Raw genomic sequence first — 17,238 nt, 5'->3', positions numbered from 1 at the left:
ATTTCCGAATGACATGCAAAATTTGCTTTCATCCTAAAAAAGTACTTTGGACCACTGAGCAACAGWCCAGTGCTGCTTCTCTGTAGCCCAGGTCAGACGCTTCTGCTACTGTTTCTGGTTCAACAGTGGCTTGACCTTTGACCTGGGGAATACAGCACCTGTAGCCCATTTCCTGCACACGCCTGTGCACGGTGGCTCTGGATGTTTCTACTCCAGACTCAGTCCACAGCTTCCTCAGGTCCCCCAAGGTCTGGAATCGGTCCTTCTCCACCATCTTCCTCAGGGTCCGGTCACCTCTTCTCGTTGTGCAGCGTTTTCTGACACACTTTTTCCTTCGCACAGAAGTACCTTGATACAGCACTCTGCGAACAGCCTATTCGTTCAGAAATTTCTTTCTGTGTCTTACCCTTACTGAGGGTGTCAATGATGACCTTCTGGACAGCAGTCAGGTCAGCAGTCTTACCCATGATTGCGGTTTTGAGTAATGAACCAGGCTGGGAGTTTTTAAAGGCCTCAGGAATCTTTTGTAGGTGTTTAGAGTTACTTTGTTGATTCAGATGATGAGGTTAAGTGCTCGTTCAGAGAACCTTTTCATGATATGCTAATTTTTTGAGACAGGGATTTTGGGTTTTCATGAGCTGTATGCAAAAATCATCAGTATTAAAACAATAAAAGACCAGAAATATTTCATTTGGTGCGCAATGAATCTAAAATATATGACAGTTTAATTTTTTATCATTACATTATGGAAAATAATTTACTTTATCACAATATGCTAATTTTTTGAGAAGGACCTGTACATGCCACAGTGGAGAGCAATTCTCTTTAAACCTGGTCCCTGCTCGTTTCCCATGTTTCCCTGCTTCAACACTCCTTATTTCAATCAGTGGCTGACTAAAGGGAGGATTTGCTGAGGACATCTTTCACTATTAAAATCTGGTGTGTTCAAGTAGAGAAACATCTAAAACATGCATTACAGTGAGTTCACAGGACTGAGATTCATGTGATGAGCTGGAGCATTTATGACAGGCATGGTCCAGGCCACACTGGAGGTTTCTTAACTGCAACATGAGACGTCTGGAAAGGAGAAAACTGATCCTCTTCCCCTGATTCCTGAAGATGTTGGCAGCATTAAGAAGTCAAAGCACAGTTATATATGGGCAACATGCTAAACACACACACATACACGTACGTTTGCACGCGCGCGCGCACACACACAATAGACCCTTCGCATGTTATTGTTTCCATCCAGAAATTTCGGGCATGCGCACAATGCTGGAGGGCTAAAAGACTATTCTTTTGCATGGCATCCATAGCCGCGCATTATAATTCCGTTAACTGACTGAAACCTGGAGATGTAGGTATTATTAAATACCTGTGTTAAATTCAGCGCAGTGCACCACAGCAATGAAAAATATGACACAGAAAAGGTGTTGAAGAATAGCTCAGAACAACTCATTCTTGTGTTTTCTCACTCAACAAACTAGTTGCCATAGCAATTGACAACAATGCCATTCTATGCATCAGGATTCAACACCAAAAAACACAAACGTTTTACACACAAGGAACAGAATATTGAGTTCATTATATTATTCTGTTTTTAAGCTTGATGTTTATTTTGCGATTATTAATAAGTGATCTCCGTGATGGCAGATTATTGATGATAGCTTAGCTACCATTGCTGAGGTAGATTAGCTGCTATTAGCTAATTTAAATCTCTGCTCTACCGATGACCTGTCAGAGTTGGTCTTTGGAGTTCTCTGACTTAATAAAGCAAGGGTTTAATGAGGACACGACCTCTAATAAACTGTTTACACCTGCTTGTTGGATCACCTCTTGGCCTGCACAATGTTACACAATCTTGCAATGGTGATATTGGCAAATACTGAGATGACAACATCAGATGTGATACATACATATTTCTTCACTCCCTTGGCATTTTGGGTAACATCATTAGTGTTGTGTTTGAGCATCTCCTGCTGTCAGACTCTGTCCAACTGGGTGAATATTAACATTACCATGAAGGATACATATTCATAAAACTAGGAATACACTGACCAACAATCATTCAAGTTGTTTCAGAACATAGTTAGACAAAAAAGCTCATGCTTTTCGATAGCATTATTCACAATGCGCTGTGAGAAAGCAAAAAAGGAAGGAACTACCAAAGCAACTTAGAATGACATTAAAGCTGATATGTCTAAGAAGTGAAAAGTTAACCCAAGTTCAGGAATGAAGGCAAAACCGGTTAGCTATAGTTCTTATCTGCACTACTATAGCTCTCACCTGGCCTTATTGTAAATGGAAGTAAAGCAAACCTGCTGGCTCCCTGTTTTATGCCATGTGTAAATACCAAATCAATAGTTCACACTAATGTACTCACAAACACTTTAGCAAAAATGGTACACAGTTAGTCAAACAGTGAACCAAACCAGTCCATGCAACTAGCCCGTCGCAATAAACGATAAATCAATTAATCACAAGATAAATTAAACCTATCAAACTCATTTTAATTATCGGCTTTATCGTCTCTTCCTGCCTTTTTTCCTTTCTCTTGATGACACGGAATGAAAAAAGGCTCAACTTTGGTGTTCTCCACTGACCCTCCCTTCCTCATTTCCTTGGTGCAATGTCCAGCGCACACGACACGAGTTGTTGGCCAATTGTCGGCCCATAATTTCAAAACCTGAGAGACACATTAGCTGACAGAAATCCTAGGTATAACGGTTCAATCGTGCTGTGTGGTGTCCAGCCACACTGCCATTATTTTGGATTTGTAGCCCAAAATAATGGCTACAAGTCCAGTTAATTAATTTAAAAACCAGACATTAATCAATGCTTTGCTAGAATCTACCTGTGATGCATGTGGCTAGAGTCAGAGTCAAGTTCTGACTGAATGAAAATCATTATAACCTATTTATGTCACTTTAACAAAGAACAGCTGAAAACTTACCGGGTTTATCAACTGCGGTAGTAATTTGACTCCAACTCCTCTCCTTGTCATTTCTATATTCTTTGCAGAAAATGTTAAATAAATATTAATGTTTCCACATGCCTCCAATGTCTGCTTAGATCGGCTAACGAGCTAAGATTATCTTAAGGGGAAAATAGGGGCAAAAAATCGTGTAGTATGAACTACTGCATTAGGTAGTGGGATGTGCCCATCTTCTCTATTTAAATCTAGTGATTACTGAAGGGCAATATGGTATACAGACTTCATAATCTGCACTCATTTGGTTGAATGCAGTATTTATTTCCACTTTGGCTTTATGTTGTTTAGTTCAAGAATGTTTTTTGTTAATGGAGACTGAGAATCCATTTTATTTTTGTTTTTGGTTTTGTTTATTTAGTTTATCAGTTCCAGTGTTATGTGTTCTTTTGAAAATAAAGTGTGTATCTATGGCAGGAAATAGCATGCATTAATACGTCACTTCCATTAAATCAGTGTCAAAAGGTCTTGAAACAATATCGTTTATCGCAATAATTTTTTAGACAATCGCTCAGCAAAATTTGTTATCGTGACAGGCCTACATGCAACTGATTGAAATGCAATGTCTGTTATGTCCTTCTGTCAGCTGGGAAATATTCACAGAGCTTGTCAACACACAACCAACACTTCGTACCATAAGTATATGCATATAACTCAAAACTAGAGCTCAGATTCAATGTGCTTCCTCTTCAAAATAAGATTAAAATTAAATAGAAGGCTTTATGAACAGTGCTCTGTTCAAACACTGAAGCTGTGAAAACCTTCCTTCCTTTAACCTTTCATTATGCTCAAACAAAAACACATCACTTGAGTTAATTCACAACAAACAAGCTCACACATCCGTCACTTCTGATCTGCCAATGTAAATCATACAGACATTAAGCACATCGGCAGTCTCTACTTGTACTAACTGGACCATGCATTTCTAACACCAGGATCTCATACATACGTAGGTCAGATATGTTGCACGGGACCACTGGAACTCTTCCTGACTTCCTGAAGCTTGTTGAGAGGGATTTGCACTAAGGACAGAATGCAGTGGAGGCAAGCCCGAGGATTTACAGGCAGGTGGGCTACAAGGAGTGGCTGAAGAGGTGGCAGACGTGACATCTGTACAGGAAGTCAGGGGAGCTGACTTGGGAGGTGCGACAAATCCCTCAACTGAAAGGAGAGAAGAATGTCTAGAAGTAACTTTGGAAGCAGTCTGAGGTAAGCCAATAGGAGCTGATGAAGTCTTTAAATATGTGAAATAATCGGTATCCTGTAACACCTGGGTGGTTGTACCCTCTGTACACTCCCGATTTGTTTCCATTAGCTCACTTTTCTTCTTCTCTTCAGGTGGTTTCCCTTTCTCTACTTGTTCCTTCCTGGTTTGTGAGCAAAGCCCTTTTCTTTTGTCACCGATCATAAAATGTGTCAGTGCTTGTGGAATACTCGCTTTATTTTCTGTTTTGATAATGTCATGTTTAAAGAAGAATGCTGGCACTGTCTTTGTCAGTGGAGCTGTTCTTGGTGCTTGAACTGTTTTGACTGCTTCAGCTGTAAATTTGGCTTCCTCTTTAGTTTTTCCTAAATTTTGAGTTAGCATCTTTGCCTCATCACCCTGTATGGACACAACATTTTTAATAACAAGAGGAACCACATTTCCTTCTGTTTTGTGTGCTGTCCTCTGTTCATCTGTAAGGTCCATTTGGCTGGTATTGGTGTCCAAAGGATCAACATTACCATTGTTCAGACCATTCGGAATACTTTCGCCATTGTTTTCATCGTTTCCATGCCCAGAGCTAGCTGCCTCTATCGTTTGGACTTGTGAAGGCTTAGATCTGTTTAATTTAAATGTCATCTTCAGTGGTGTTTCAGGGCTTTTGAAGAGCTCAGTGACTTTAACAGGCACTGTGATGATTGGTGGGGCGGAACCTCGGGCAGGACCAGCAGATTCATCCCAGGAAGCTGCTGAAGGACTTTTTGCCCTGAATATCGCTCTGCCAGGATCTAGACCAGGGACTGATTGGGCCCGGCTTGCCAGCCTGTCAACTTCCAACTAATTACAGAGAGGAAATACAGAAAGCAAAAGTGTAAATGTTGGGAAGGAACTTCTTTAAGCCAACAAACAAATTATCACTTGGTTATAGATAGGGCTGCAAGAACGAATTAATAAATTGGATAAAAATTAACTACTAGAAGTCTTGGTAACAAATTTCATTATCCATTTCTTGCACAATTTATGTGTCACTCGCCATGTCACGGGGCCGTTTCTTCACCAACAGAGCTTTGCCAATGCTAACTGATTGAAATAAAGTTTTAAAAAAAACAACCTGCACAGGGAGTTGAACGGAGCAAGAAGGCAGCAGAGCAGGAATGGTGTTTTCAAAAGAAATCAAGTAAATTCTAGAAATTTAAATTCTAGCTGGCCTGACACTGCTGTTTACTTTTAAGATTAACTCAGTCAACATCATTTATCATTGGGTTACTTTTATTATTTAACTTAAGCAGTTTTTAAATGTGCTTCATAAATACATTTACCACAATGATGGCTATAATTATTAAGCTTCAAGATTTCATTTATCAACAAAGTCTAAGTGAAGACGCTGCACTGTATGTGAATGAACGTGTTGCAGGAGGGGAGTAAACAAACATGACCAAAAGAAAAAAGTTCATAATGTAAGAGGTCTAACTTAATGATCTGCTCAGTCTGATCTGAGTGACTAACATCAAAAGCTTCAATAAAAACTTTGACTGAGACTAAATGAACTTAGACAAAAGTTAGGAAAATTGCATTTCCATGTGAAACTTTTAAAAAGCACTGTGCAGTATTTACTTACACTTTTGCCTCCCGCCTTGTTCTCTTCTTTGATCTAGAAAGTGTTAATGTAAAGAATGAAACCAGATCAAAACCTTCTTCTTATATGAAGCTCATGGTGACAAACTGGGCCAACCTCAAAACATGCAAAGATGCCACCACAACCATTTATTTTCTGTCTTCACATACAGTGTTCTCCCTTAAATATACAACACATACAAGTGATGCAGTCAGAAAATTATTAGTGACATAATTCAGCATGGTGCAAAATCACAGCAGATTAGTTTAGAAAAGCCAAAACTTAAAAAAAAATAGTCGAGAGCTATGAGCAATTATGTTAACTACCTGGGTAAAATGCTATTTTAGCATGCATTTAAAGTGTGTGTTTAATGACATTTCTATGCAAGACTTTCCTTTTGCTCCCAGAAGGAGAAGCGAGTTGAAAATGCCATGTTGTTTTGCTGTCATTAGTTGGGACTGACAAGATGGAACAGGAGAAGGAGTAGCTAGAACAGGATGAATGGAAAGAATATACAGTATAGAGTTAAATCATATGTCAGAACAGATGACTCAAAAACTCTTAGGTGTAGAATGGAAAATCTTTGGCATGATCTCCTGAACCCTTTTTTACATTTAACTCTGTAAATGTCATTAAATGTCATAAAGTAATTAATGTTGCAAATATTGAATGGTACAACTTTCCAAACATCTTTGGTTATTCAGTGACAAAGTAATATTTGGTTATAAGTTTCAACAATATTAAAGTAATATCACTATTCTTTCCTTTTCCTTTTCAGTATTTAATGTAATATTTTTATCTATTACAACTTTTCATTAAATTATTTTTTCTATATTCTGTATTAATATTTTTGTTTACTGACACTTTGTTTTTTAACAATCATACATTGATTTATTTTCTTCTCTAATATTTCCTCTTTCCATTTCCTCACCTCCAGTTTGAAATTGATACTTGTGTAACATTTATTATCATTGGGTTATTATTATCATGTAAACGGAGGGGGTAGGGTGAGAGGAAGGCAATATCAACTTCAAGAATCAGCCCCAAAAACACTCAGCAGAGATTGATTAGACTGATGTCAAAATAATCAGCACTGGCCTTAATACTTGTATCAGTTGATCTCTAGTCTACAGTTTCCCCTGAGGTCAGATTGTGCAATTTTAAGAAAAAGTAGATTGAATTTAAGCAAAGTAGATTGAAACATTTTGAAATGTTTTGAAGCTACATTTCAAAACATTTCAAACTGAAAGCCTCAGTTAGCAGGTGAAGCTCTATAGTCTGTGACAATATAATCAGGAATGTGCTTAACAAGTGTGTCTTATTTTGGGAGGCTGTAAGCATACAGCCTCCCCTTTCTGATAAGAACACTCAGCTGTGCAGCACGTGGGAGGAGGATTGATTATATCAGTGGTCCCCAACCCCCAGTCCGTGGACCGGTACCGGTCCATGGACCAATTGGTACCGGGCCGCGCAAGAAATTCAATATTTCCATTTTATGTAGAGTCTGGAGGATCTTTTATTTTGAAAAACCTTTAACCGGATTCTCTCGGTTACTTGCACGCCAACATTGAGCCCACAAGCAGCAAAATGAGTAAGAAACAGATCAGGTGTCTTTGGAAAGTTTCTTTGCAAAGGGGAAAAGGCCCAGAGAAGAGACAGGAGAATGGATTTATCCCGGACCGATAGGTGAGTCCCACATTACAAGCAGCTCTGCGTAACATGCGGCGACCGGCTGCTAATGAGGCAATGAAGCTTCAAGCTGCTTTACCACGTAGAGACCAAGCAGGCTGTGGATATAAGCAACACTTCGGGTGTTATTGTCTCCCATCACTCCCAGATGAAACAAGCTTGCAGAGAAACAAGCTCAGGGCTCCCGTTAGTCATTATCGTGAGTTAAAATTTTCACGAAAGTAAAATGTTCGTTTTTGTGGCGCATCTGTATATTATTTTGAAGGGATATGTAAACGTTACCATAGGGACCAGAGTCAGAGCGTTTGGGCAGTGGTCGAGAGGAGATAAGAAGAGCTTGTGAGTCTTAAGTCTGGTTTAGACGGCAAGATTTAAGAATTGTCGGCCGATTCTCCAAACCTCTGTGACCACAGAGCTGATAAAAGTACAACAGGTTCGATCGGTTCGTGTCTCCAAGGCAGGAGCAACACGAACCGATTCCAGTCACGAATATCGCGATTCCAGAAGAAAATCCACAAAACTCCCAACATAGCATATGGGAATTTAGAATAACCAAACACTGATGATGACGTAGAAGCAATATCAGGATGCGGAGTCATTTTAAGAGGTAAAAGACGTAACAAAAAGAAAAGGCGGTGGATAAAAGACGACGGGAGCAGCCGCTCTATTTGCTGCACTATGATTTGGAGGTGAATATGTTTTTTCATAGTTAACATATTTAATACATGTTACGCAGAGCTGCTTGTAATGTGGGACTCACCTACCGGTCCGGGATAAATCCATTCTCCTGTCTCTTCTCTGGGCCTTTTCTCCTTTGCAAAGAAACTTTCCAAAGACATCTGATCTGTTTCCTCCTCATTTTTGCTGCTTGTTGGCTCAGTGTTGGCGCGCAAGTAACCGAGAGAATCCGGTTAAAGAATTTTCAAAATAAAAGATCCTCAAGACTCAAATAATACATAAAACGGAAATATTTCACTATTTCTTGCGCGACCCGGTGCCAATTGGTCCACGGTCCGGGGGTTGGGGACCACTGCTTTAAGGGCTTGTTTTCTGAAAATTCATCCATCCACTAATTAACACGCTTTTATCCCTACAGGGTCTGAAAGAAGGCTGCTGCCCATCTCCAGTGGTCAATGGGTGAGAGGCGAGGTGTTTTCTAAAAATATCATATTAATTTAGGTTTATATTTAACTGAAGCAAACTTCAAGAGTTTGCAAAGAGAAAAAATTGATTGTGAATTACTTTGTGTCAAATTGTTTTCTCCATCTAGTAGTTCTACTAGCTACAGAATCGCAGGGTGTGTTCTTCCTATGTTGAACAGAACGTTACTCAACAAAGCCTGTGATTACCTTACCTTTTAATGCCTGGTTGGAACCAAATTGTCACCTGAAGTGTGATGAATGGAATGAATCTGCTGGTTAGATTTCCCCACTGGTTGCTCTTCTATCTAAATAGATAGGTCTTCTATTTAGATAGAAGAGCAACCAGTGGGGAAATTTACAGCCAATGAGGCTTCTGTGGCTTTAAGTACTTGCAATCACCCAAGTTTTGATCAGTTTCATAGTCATTGCCATGATAATTAAGCTAGCTAGCTCTGATAAAGGCTCTAAATAGTTTCCATTTGGAATGATCTAATGCAGAACTCTGGGACAGCATGGACACAGTGGACTCTGAGCATGAATGAAATGAATCAAATACAACACTGCTGCATGGTTTGAAAATACAACAGATAGCAGAGAGACATAAATTAAACGACAAATAAAAGCACTACTTAAGCAACATCTAGGACTCTTACTCCATTTTCCTTTATTAATTAATTACTGTTCCATCTTAGAGTCTGCTATTTTCTTAAAACACATTATAAATACAACAGGAAGATCATTTCATAAACCAGAAGCTTTCATTGGTTCTGTCAGTCTACAAGTACTGTTAGTAATGTTTAGCTTTGGCCCACTAACAACCACATTACTTTGTCTCTATAACAAGAAAATACCAACCACCAATCTGAAAAATGGTTTTGGCCCAAATAATAAACAGAAGTAAGAAACACCAACCTTCACATATTAACCAGCTCACTTACTCAATGCATTTAACAAAAAGAACTCTGTTACTTTACGTAAGCTTTTAGAGCGCTGGATTAGTGGAGAAACCAGAAAAGTGACATTTCAACATGTGAAGGTGGCCATGGATGAATTTCCAGAAGATGATAACCCCTTCCAACCTCTGGCCCACAGATACCCACTGACACCACCAACGAAGCAATCAGGAAATAGTCATTTCAGGCAAAAATTCCTCAAGCTGGCTCCTTGGAAAACACAATTTAAAAAACTGTACTCCTTACTGATATGCATCACAGCTCCAGTACTGTTAGACTAATAAAGACAGAGTTAAATGTTCTACCTGTAGGTGAAGCAATGGTGTCAGAGAGCTCTCAATAGAGTCATACAGAGCAGCAAACTAACTTAACTCCAAAAGGACCAAGTGATAGGCAAGAGGCAGACCAGAGAGAGAACCAAGGCGAAGGTTTCTGATAGGTCAGCTATTTAAGTCAATGGTCAGACAAGGGATGTGAAGACATCTGTTATTATATGGAGATTGTTGAGTGGGATAAATATAGAAGCCCCACTGCTCTCCAGACCAAAGACCACCACAGTCCAACAACACCCACACATGCCCCTCTGTGTGTGTGTCCATTAGACTGCAGTAAGTGCTATGTACAGTGGACAACATCAACAACACAAGCTAGCTGACAGGGTTTAAAGGCTTCTAAAGGAGAACTTCCAGTACAGATGTTGGGGTGGTATAATCTCCATATCTACCACGTTCCAAGAAGAAACACCTTAAAGCTGCAGTATGTAACTTTTATAAAAATATGTTTTTTTACATACATGATAAAATTGTCACTATGTTGTGACAGTATAATATGAGACAGTTACTCTGAAATGAAAAAAAATTCAAGCTGCTCCTGCTATTATTGCAGTGTACAGCCAGGCACTGCTCCCAGTCAAAAGCAACCAATCAGAGCCAGGAGGAAGGTATGAATGCTGTCTATCAAACTCATGTCTGCGCTGTTCAATCTGCTAATGGCAGAGAAACAGCTTACTAAAAACTTCAAACTTTTTATCTGTCGTTATCGGTGGCCATGCCTGAGCATTCATAGCAGGCTCTACTAATAGGGAGAAGCTGTAGCAAAGCAGACAGAAAGGGGGAGGGTATGAGCAGCATGTACATAAGAATTACTGACAGTACTAAGGACCCTCATCCTGGCTTTGATTGGTTGTTTCTGACTTAGCGGTGCATTTCTACAGTTAGCATTGGGAGCACTGAAGGCAGAGGAGCAGATTATCTGTCTCATACTATACTGTTCTGACATTGTGACAGTATTAACAAATATGTAAAAACATCTCATATAAAACTATTACATAACTGCAACTTCAAGGCAGCCTTCTCCATTTATGGCCACTTCTGCCACAAGATGGCAGCAGAAGGACAGCCAATGAGGCTTCTGTGGCTTTAAGTACTTGCAATCACCTTAAGTTTTGATCAGTTTCATAGTCATTGCCGTGATAATTAAGGGAAGTCACAACCCAACAGAGATAGTGACTAATTAATGCAGCTGGGCCCAAAAACTCCAGCCACTCAATACTGCAACAGGAAGTAGAGTGGGTGGAGTTCAAAGGAGCAGAATGAAGAGCAAAGCAGCCTTTACCTCAGGCAGTTCAATGCTAATCCTATTAGAAGTGGGTTCATGTCTGAAAATATGCAACATTTTTTTACTGAGAAAGTTGTAACATAAAGTACATGTTGAGAATCCACACAACTTTGCTTTTGTGGATTCTCAAATTATGTTGTGAAGTCTGAATGCAGACTTCACAACAAGTCTGGATTCAGTGCTAGTTTTTATTTCTTTTTGGTGGTTTGGTGACTCGACTGTAAGTTCTGCACAATAATTTCAATGTACCTGGAAAGAGCATGTGTATAAACAACAAAGAGATTCTAGATATTAAACTATTTCTACTCCTATGGGGAAAAAAACCAACACAAAGCAGCAGATGGTGAATGCATAATTTATAGGAGAAAAAATTAAGAGCTTTTCAGTGATTTCAACCTGACCGTAAAGTCAGTTTGTAACTTAAAAAAAAAATGTTTTTTACATATTTGTTAAACCATGACAGTATGTTATGAGACAGATAATCTGTGAAAAGATCGAGCTCTTCCACCTCCTCCATGAGGTGTTATTGCCATCTGAATTAATGCACCACTACTGGTCAAAAACTACCGATCACAGACATGAGGTGTCTCTTAGAACAGTCTATCAACCTCGTGTATGTGTCCTAATGACTTACCAGTAGTAATCTGCCTTACTAAAACATGAGAAGCTACAAATGCCTCATCACTCCGTTTATCAGACAAGTGTAACGCCCTTCCTTCCGAGGAAGTTGTGACTCAAAGAGATCCAAAATCTTCAAACTTGGGATCAGCAAATATTGATCCTAAGGAACTTCACCCAAATTTGCGAACTGATTTGCACATGGCTGCATCAATGTGTTGGTTGGTTGGGTCAATATGCACTGTAGTGTAACAGCACTTTCAGTAGTCAATATTAACTGACCCATTTTCAGTTTGGTGGAGTAGTAGACATCCAGCCAACCAAATAGCCACAAACATCCAGTTAAAAGACTAGTAACCACCATTTGTTCTTGCTCTCCAACAGGAGAAGGTTCCCTAATCGCTGTATAACACAGGATAATGGGAAGATTTGAGACTGTGCCTTGGTATATAAAGGTGCTATTCCACTAGACCGTCTCTAACCCGGCCAGACTCATTAGCACATCCAGCTCTGCCTGGCTGTGCTCAGATTTTCATAACTACTTCAGAGGCAGTACTAGCAGAACTGAGCAGTGTAAGGCTCTGAAGAAATTTGATTGACAGCTGACCGCATTGATTTATTGCCATGATTTACGTCACTGAAAACTTCAAACAATATAGTTTAGCTGTGGACCGCAGACATGCTGTCTGCTATCAGAGAGCTGCTCAGTACAGAACACGTGTTAAGTTTTGCAGCAGAATGACCGTGAATTTGCAGCGCTGCTAGCAGCTTGTCGCTTTGATGAACGGACACCAATAAGGAAGAGAGTAACGGTGAAGCTGTAGTCAGCTTTGTGATGGAGCTGCATTTTTGCGACAAAAGTGTGAAACACTGAAACTATATTAGGTTGCGATGTGAATTTTATTTATTATTATTAAAGCAAACATCAGCAGAGAGTTGACCACAGTTGCTGTGCGCTCACGTTCTGCCCACAATAGTGAGGAACAGAGCGTATAATGGAGAAGCTCGCTACCTGCGGTAGAACTGAACAGCACTTTGACCGGTTAGAGTGTGACCTGACAGTGGAAAAGCACCTTAAGAGGCTATGAAGGTAGCGAAAACCATTTAAGAAGGAATTAGGATTAAGAGCCTATTGAGGTTGGGTTAACCCTCTTGTATCACAAATTAGAAGTATCAGATGCCAAAAATCCTCTTAATGTAACAGCGTAAGCTTCACACCACTTAGAATGGTCAGCCTCAGAGACTCTCCTCTAAATGCAGCTAATCAAAGAGACCTGACAATAGGGACCAACTAGGTTGGGATTTTTGACAGTGTGCATGGACGTGTGTCAACTTATCACCAAGGAGGAAAGATATCAGCAATGTCTAAGAGTATTTCTGCTGTACTTATGTCCCGAAAGTGTCACAGGACTATTCCCTAATATGAAATGAATAGATCTACAATAAGAAATGTTTTTATAAGTGAACTTTACACCAAATTCAAATTAAAAAAGCAATGTGTCAAACTCCGTGAGGCATTGCTTGGGGGTCTGAGACATTAGTTAGGATGTTAAACTTCAAGTCAATGGGATGAAAGAGAGCACATAGTTTATCCATAAAATAATTTCCTTTTCTAGGAAAGAGACATTGTTAAACCCAGGAAGACCAACAGTTCTATGGTCCACAACAGGGTTTCTCAACCTTTTTTGGGCCAGCGCCCCCCTAGCCTTTATCCAGGTCCCTCACCGCCCCCCACCAAAGAATTTGTAGGCTACTTTGCACTGACTATTATTTTATTATTAATATTACTATCACTATTGTAGATGTTTGGATTTTTATACTTGTTTCTTTATTTATCATCAAAAATAATATCCCAGAGAACAAAAAAGCCATGGGAATAGGAATTATTTTCACAGGTGTCTAAGAAAAATTTAATGAACATTCAACTTAAAATCGGTAGGAATAACATAAAATAATGCCATTTTCTAGTTGTTAAATATTCCACAAAATGACCAGATAAAAGATGTACAAAAATGCCAGTTTAAACTTTGATCTATTTGCAAAATGACTGAACTGTGCAACATTAAAACATGGATAGAATGTGGGCGTCGTTTTTTTTTTTTTTTTTTTTTGCCCCCTAAGGTGCAGGGCGGTCGGCAAGCGCATCGACGGAGAAAAGCCAGACTGACATAAACCTTTTAAAACAACGGAAACAATTTCGGTATTCTGATTATTTAAATTTAAAAGTGCTGTGGTACCGTTGTTCTATCACACCCGTTTCATACCGGACCACTTACAGCACCGGTGTTAACGCTATAAAATGAACGCTCTCTATCAGTGGTATCACCCATGGAGGGATTTCTTTATGTAAATGGGTTCATTTTTCAGAGGGATACAAAGTCAGGGTATCGTCATTTTAGTAATTACATATTTATAAGAGCGACTTTCTGTTGTCCTTCCATGCAAGCGTGCAGCTTTCAAACGGAAATAAAATACGTTTTAATATAAGTTGCTGCTTTGACATGATCACAGAACTGCCAAAACATATGTACAAAAATACCAGACAAAGTGAATCTCAGCAACATCATCAGCCAGTGTAACACTGAACTGATGCGGTGAAGCTACCAGTAGCAGGAGCGGAGCTGCACCAAGAAGCTACAAATACTGAATAGACGAAGAATAGCTGCTATCGATACAGTTGCAGCCAAGCATGATTTAATGTTACACAATACAGTTTTACCAAGTTGCTCAAAGTCTAAACTGGTATTGTTGTGCAAAAGGTGTAAAGTTTACCTTCGACCAAACGTCCCCCAAAGGAATCCCAGCGCCCCCCTTTTGTAAAAATTTCCGCCAGCGCCCCCTGCCGTCCTCTGAACCCAGGGGGCGGTACCGCCCACGTTGAGAACCGCTAGTCTACAAGAAGAATAAGAGGACAGGCTGACAGCCATGAAGAGCACTGTAGTTTGTGATGCAGAAAAACGTCTATTTACACTGTGGTGGAGGTTTCTGTGCAGAGAAAGGAAAATGTTACCACATCGTCACTTTTGGTACTAAAGTAACCCATCAAGTTAGGATTGTAAAAGCAGGAGACTATTTAACCTAAACTTTTAAAGAGGAAAAATTATTCTTCAGCTTTTACAATTTCAATTTGACAGAGAAGTCTGCACTTGTCAGAACTAAAACTTGGTGGGTTCTCATTCATCCATCTATCCATCCCTGACATTGGCTTACAGGAGTAACAGATGAAGGAGGGGAAACTCGGACATCTCTCCAGTTTTATGTTGGGCATCCCAGAGCTTTCCCAGGGCAAAAGGGATATTTTACCATTCCAACACATTCAGGGTCTGCCAAAACATGTCTTCTCAATAGGACACCCCAGAAACTGCAAAATGGGGATAAGAGATTATTCATATGACCAAAAAACCTGAATGTGTGTGTGTATATATATACACACACACACACACACACACACACACACACACACACACACACACACACACACACACACACACGCGTCTTTAAACTGGGACCTAAGTCCGAATTTCGTACAAACAACAAAGCTAGTATGATAGTATGACAATAAGTCCTTGAATCCCCTTCCCAAGTCCAGCCACCTAGACCCATAGCAATTTCATAAAGTCAACAGATTCTGCTGTTTACAACTTACAAACATGTAATCTTTTTGTGAGTTTTGACTAATGAAGTTATAACTTCGAGGCTAACGTTGGTTCTAATCCAGTTTTAATCAATATAAAAGTCCCTTATATTGATAAAAGGCCGAAAAAGTCCAGTGAATCTTAAAGATAGACATTAGTTCTGGAGACAGACGTGTACTGCATAGAAAACAAAATTATCCTTTTAGTAAACCACATTCCCACACATTAAGCCGTTTCCCCTCCTCCATTTCCTGCATCCACAGAACTTCATTACACTTCCCTAAGAAGAAAATGTCAGATGGACGGGGTCAGGAAGTGGCCTATTTGTTCCAGAGCAGATTCCACAAATACCAGAAAGCAATGCAAAAGGAGGGGACTGCTCTCCAGCAGCTTCCGTTAAACCTGTTAAGTCAAGTAAACGTGGCCTCTTACTTTTAATATCTCTTCTAACTTTATTCCTGCTATAAGTTTCACATACTTAAGAAGCAAAAGGCCCTCCTCCTCAAGACCCTGATCAGGCTCATCTTGTGTGTAACAGAGGGAGTGACAGCATGTTAAACTCCAAGCAGCAAAGGAAGACAGTAGTTTTCATTCTTGACAAATGTAACTTGTGGGATTTGACTTTTACTTAAAAACTGCTTCAAAACAAATTTCAATCAATAGCTAAATAAAATATATAGGGACCCACACATCCTGTATGTACATGAACATCAGGATAGGCTGATAGTGTGTGGCAGTGGTACTATGGTACAACTCAGGACTATGGCATGTTTAACAGTCAAAAGGGTAGGGAAATGTGCTTTACATGCATTATTATAGGATTAATATAATAAAACATACTTCTGCTGAAACTAAAGCAGAATTAATGATTGCTTCTCCTCCGTTACCCTCTTATTTTACCATCCGCAACAGTACTGTATCTACTATGGATCATTCCTTTCCAGTTTCAAAAGAACCTCTCTTCCTCAGGAAGTTTGAAACCTGGCTAACTGAACTTGTATGTAGCCTACATGTGGAAAGACTGCGATATGAGTTTTCTAAGATATGGAATCCAGTGTTGGAACATGTGAATGAGCAACAATGCTCCCTTTACTCAACCACCTTACTTAAGTGGCAACCAGATAAGATGGACTGCATATAACACAGATGTGAACTCTGCCCTGGCCTTTAATTTATGCAATCATTAATTATTTAATATCATTTTATAATTTATTTGCTTGTGTAATATTGGGAAGTTTTTGTTTGAATTTGTCATGCTGTTATGATACAAATTTACTTGAAAATCTTCATAAATCAAGTGTTCAAAAAAAAAGTTTGTTTTGTTTGTACAAGTCCACAACACTGGGAGACTTAATGCCAAGCCTTAAGAACTCAAGAAAGAAATTATTTTCAGTTAAAGTAGCTTAAAACAAAATGTCTAATGTTATATAAAAAAACACAGATTTGTGGTAATATGTTGAATTCTTAGTAATCTACACCTCAATTAAGACACCTAAACATATAAGCACACAAGAACTGATTCAGTTCAACTTAAATCCATGACAAAAAGAAAGGTAAAACAAATTGATTTAATCAACTTAATATCTTTAATAAACCCTGTGGCCAGGAAAAACCTTTAGTGTAGCCCAGCTCGAGCTAATAATAAGCCTCTGATTGTCTTATTGTTCAGTCAGGTTTAATGCTTTGTTAGGAATATCCTGTGCAAACACGTCACAGTTGAGAAGAATAGCAGGATCCTGTCTGTGGGCTATATTAATGTCTGTGTGGACAGACACC

At 39.3% G+C, this 17,238-nt stretch overlaps 1 protein-coding gene across 5 annotated transcripts in view; it reads right to left on the bottom strand.

The window, feature by feature from the left end:
• Positions 1-806: 806 nt before the first annotated feature.
• Positions 807-17,238, bottom strand: part of LOC103474315 (unconventional myosin-XVIIIa) — a 28,014-nt gene continuing 11,582 nt past the window's right edge. The window contains exons 1-5 of one of the 5 annotated variants that reach the window (XM_008425185.2): positions 9,898-10,198; positions 6,203-6,295; positions 5,812-5,844; positions 3,939-5,030; positions 807-1,113 (exon numbers count right to left, since the gene is read on the bottom strand). In XM_008425185.2, the coding sequence (XP_008423407.2) occupies positions 1,021-1,113; positions 3,939-5,030; positions 5,812-5,844; positions 6,203-6,241 (1,257 nt within the window). In that variant the 5' untranslated portion in view covers positions 6,242-6,295; positions 9,898-10,198 and the 3' untranslated portion in view covers positions 807-1,020. Of the gene's footprint in view, positions 1,114-3,938; positions 5,031-5,811; positions 5,845-5,944; positions 6,296-9,897; positions 10,199-17,238 lie in introns of those variants that run through there. The other 4 variants (XM_008425184.2, XM_008425183.2, XM_008425186.2 and 1 more) reach the window with 4 other exon arrangements.

The sequence above is a fragment of the Poecilia reticulata genome, linkage group LG13 (genome assembly GCF_000633615.1).
Source record: "Poecilia reticulata strain Guanapo linkage group LG13, Guppy_female_1.0+MT, whole genome shotgun sequence".
Classification (NCBI taxonomy): Eukaryota; Metazoa; Chordata; class Actinopteri; order Cyprinodontiformes; family Poeciliidae; genus Poecilia; species Poecilia reticulata.
This window is presented reverse-complemented; position numbering and strand designations above follow the sequence as displayed.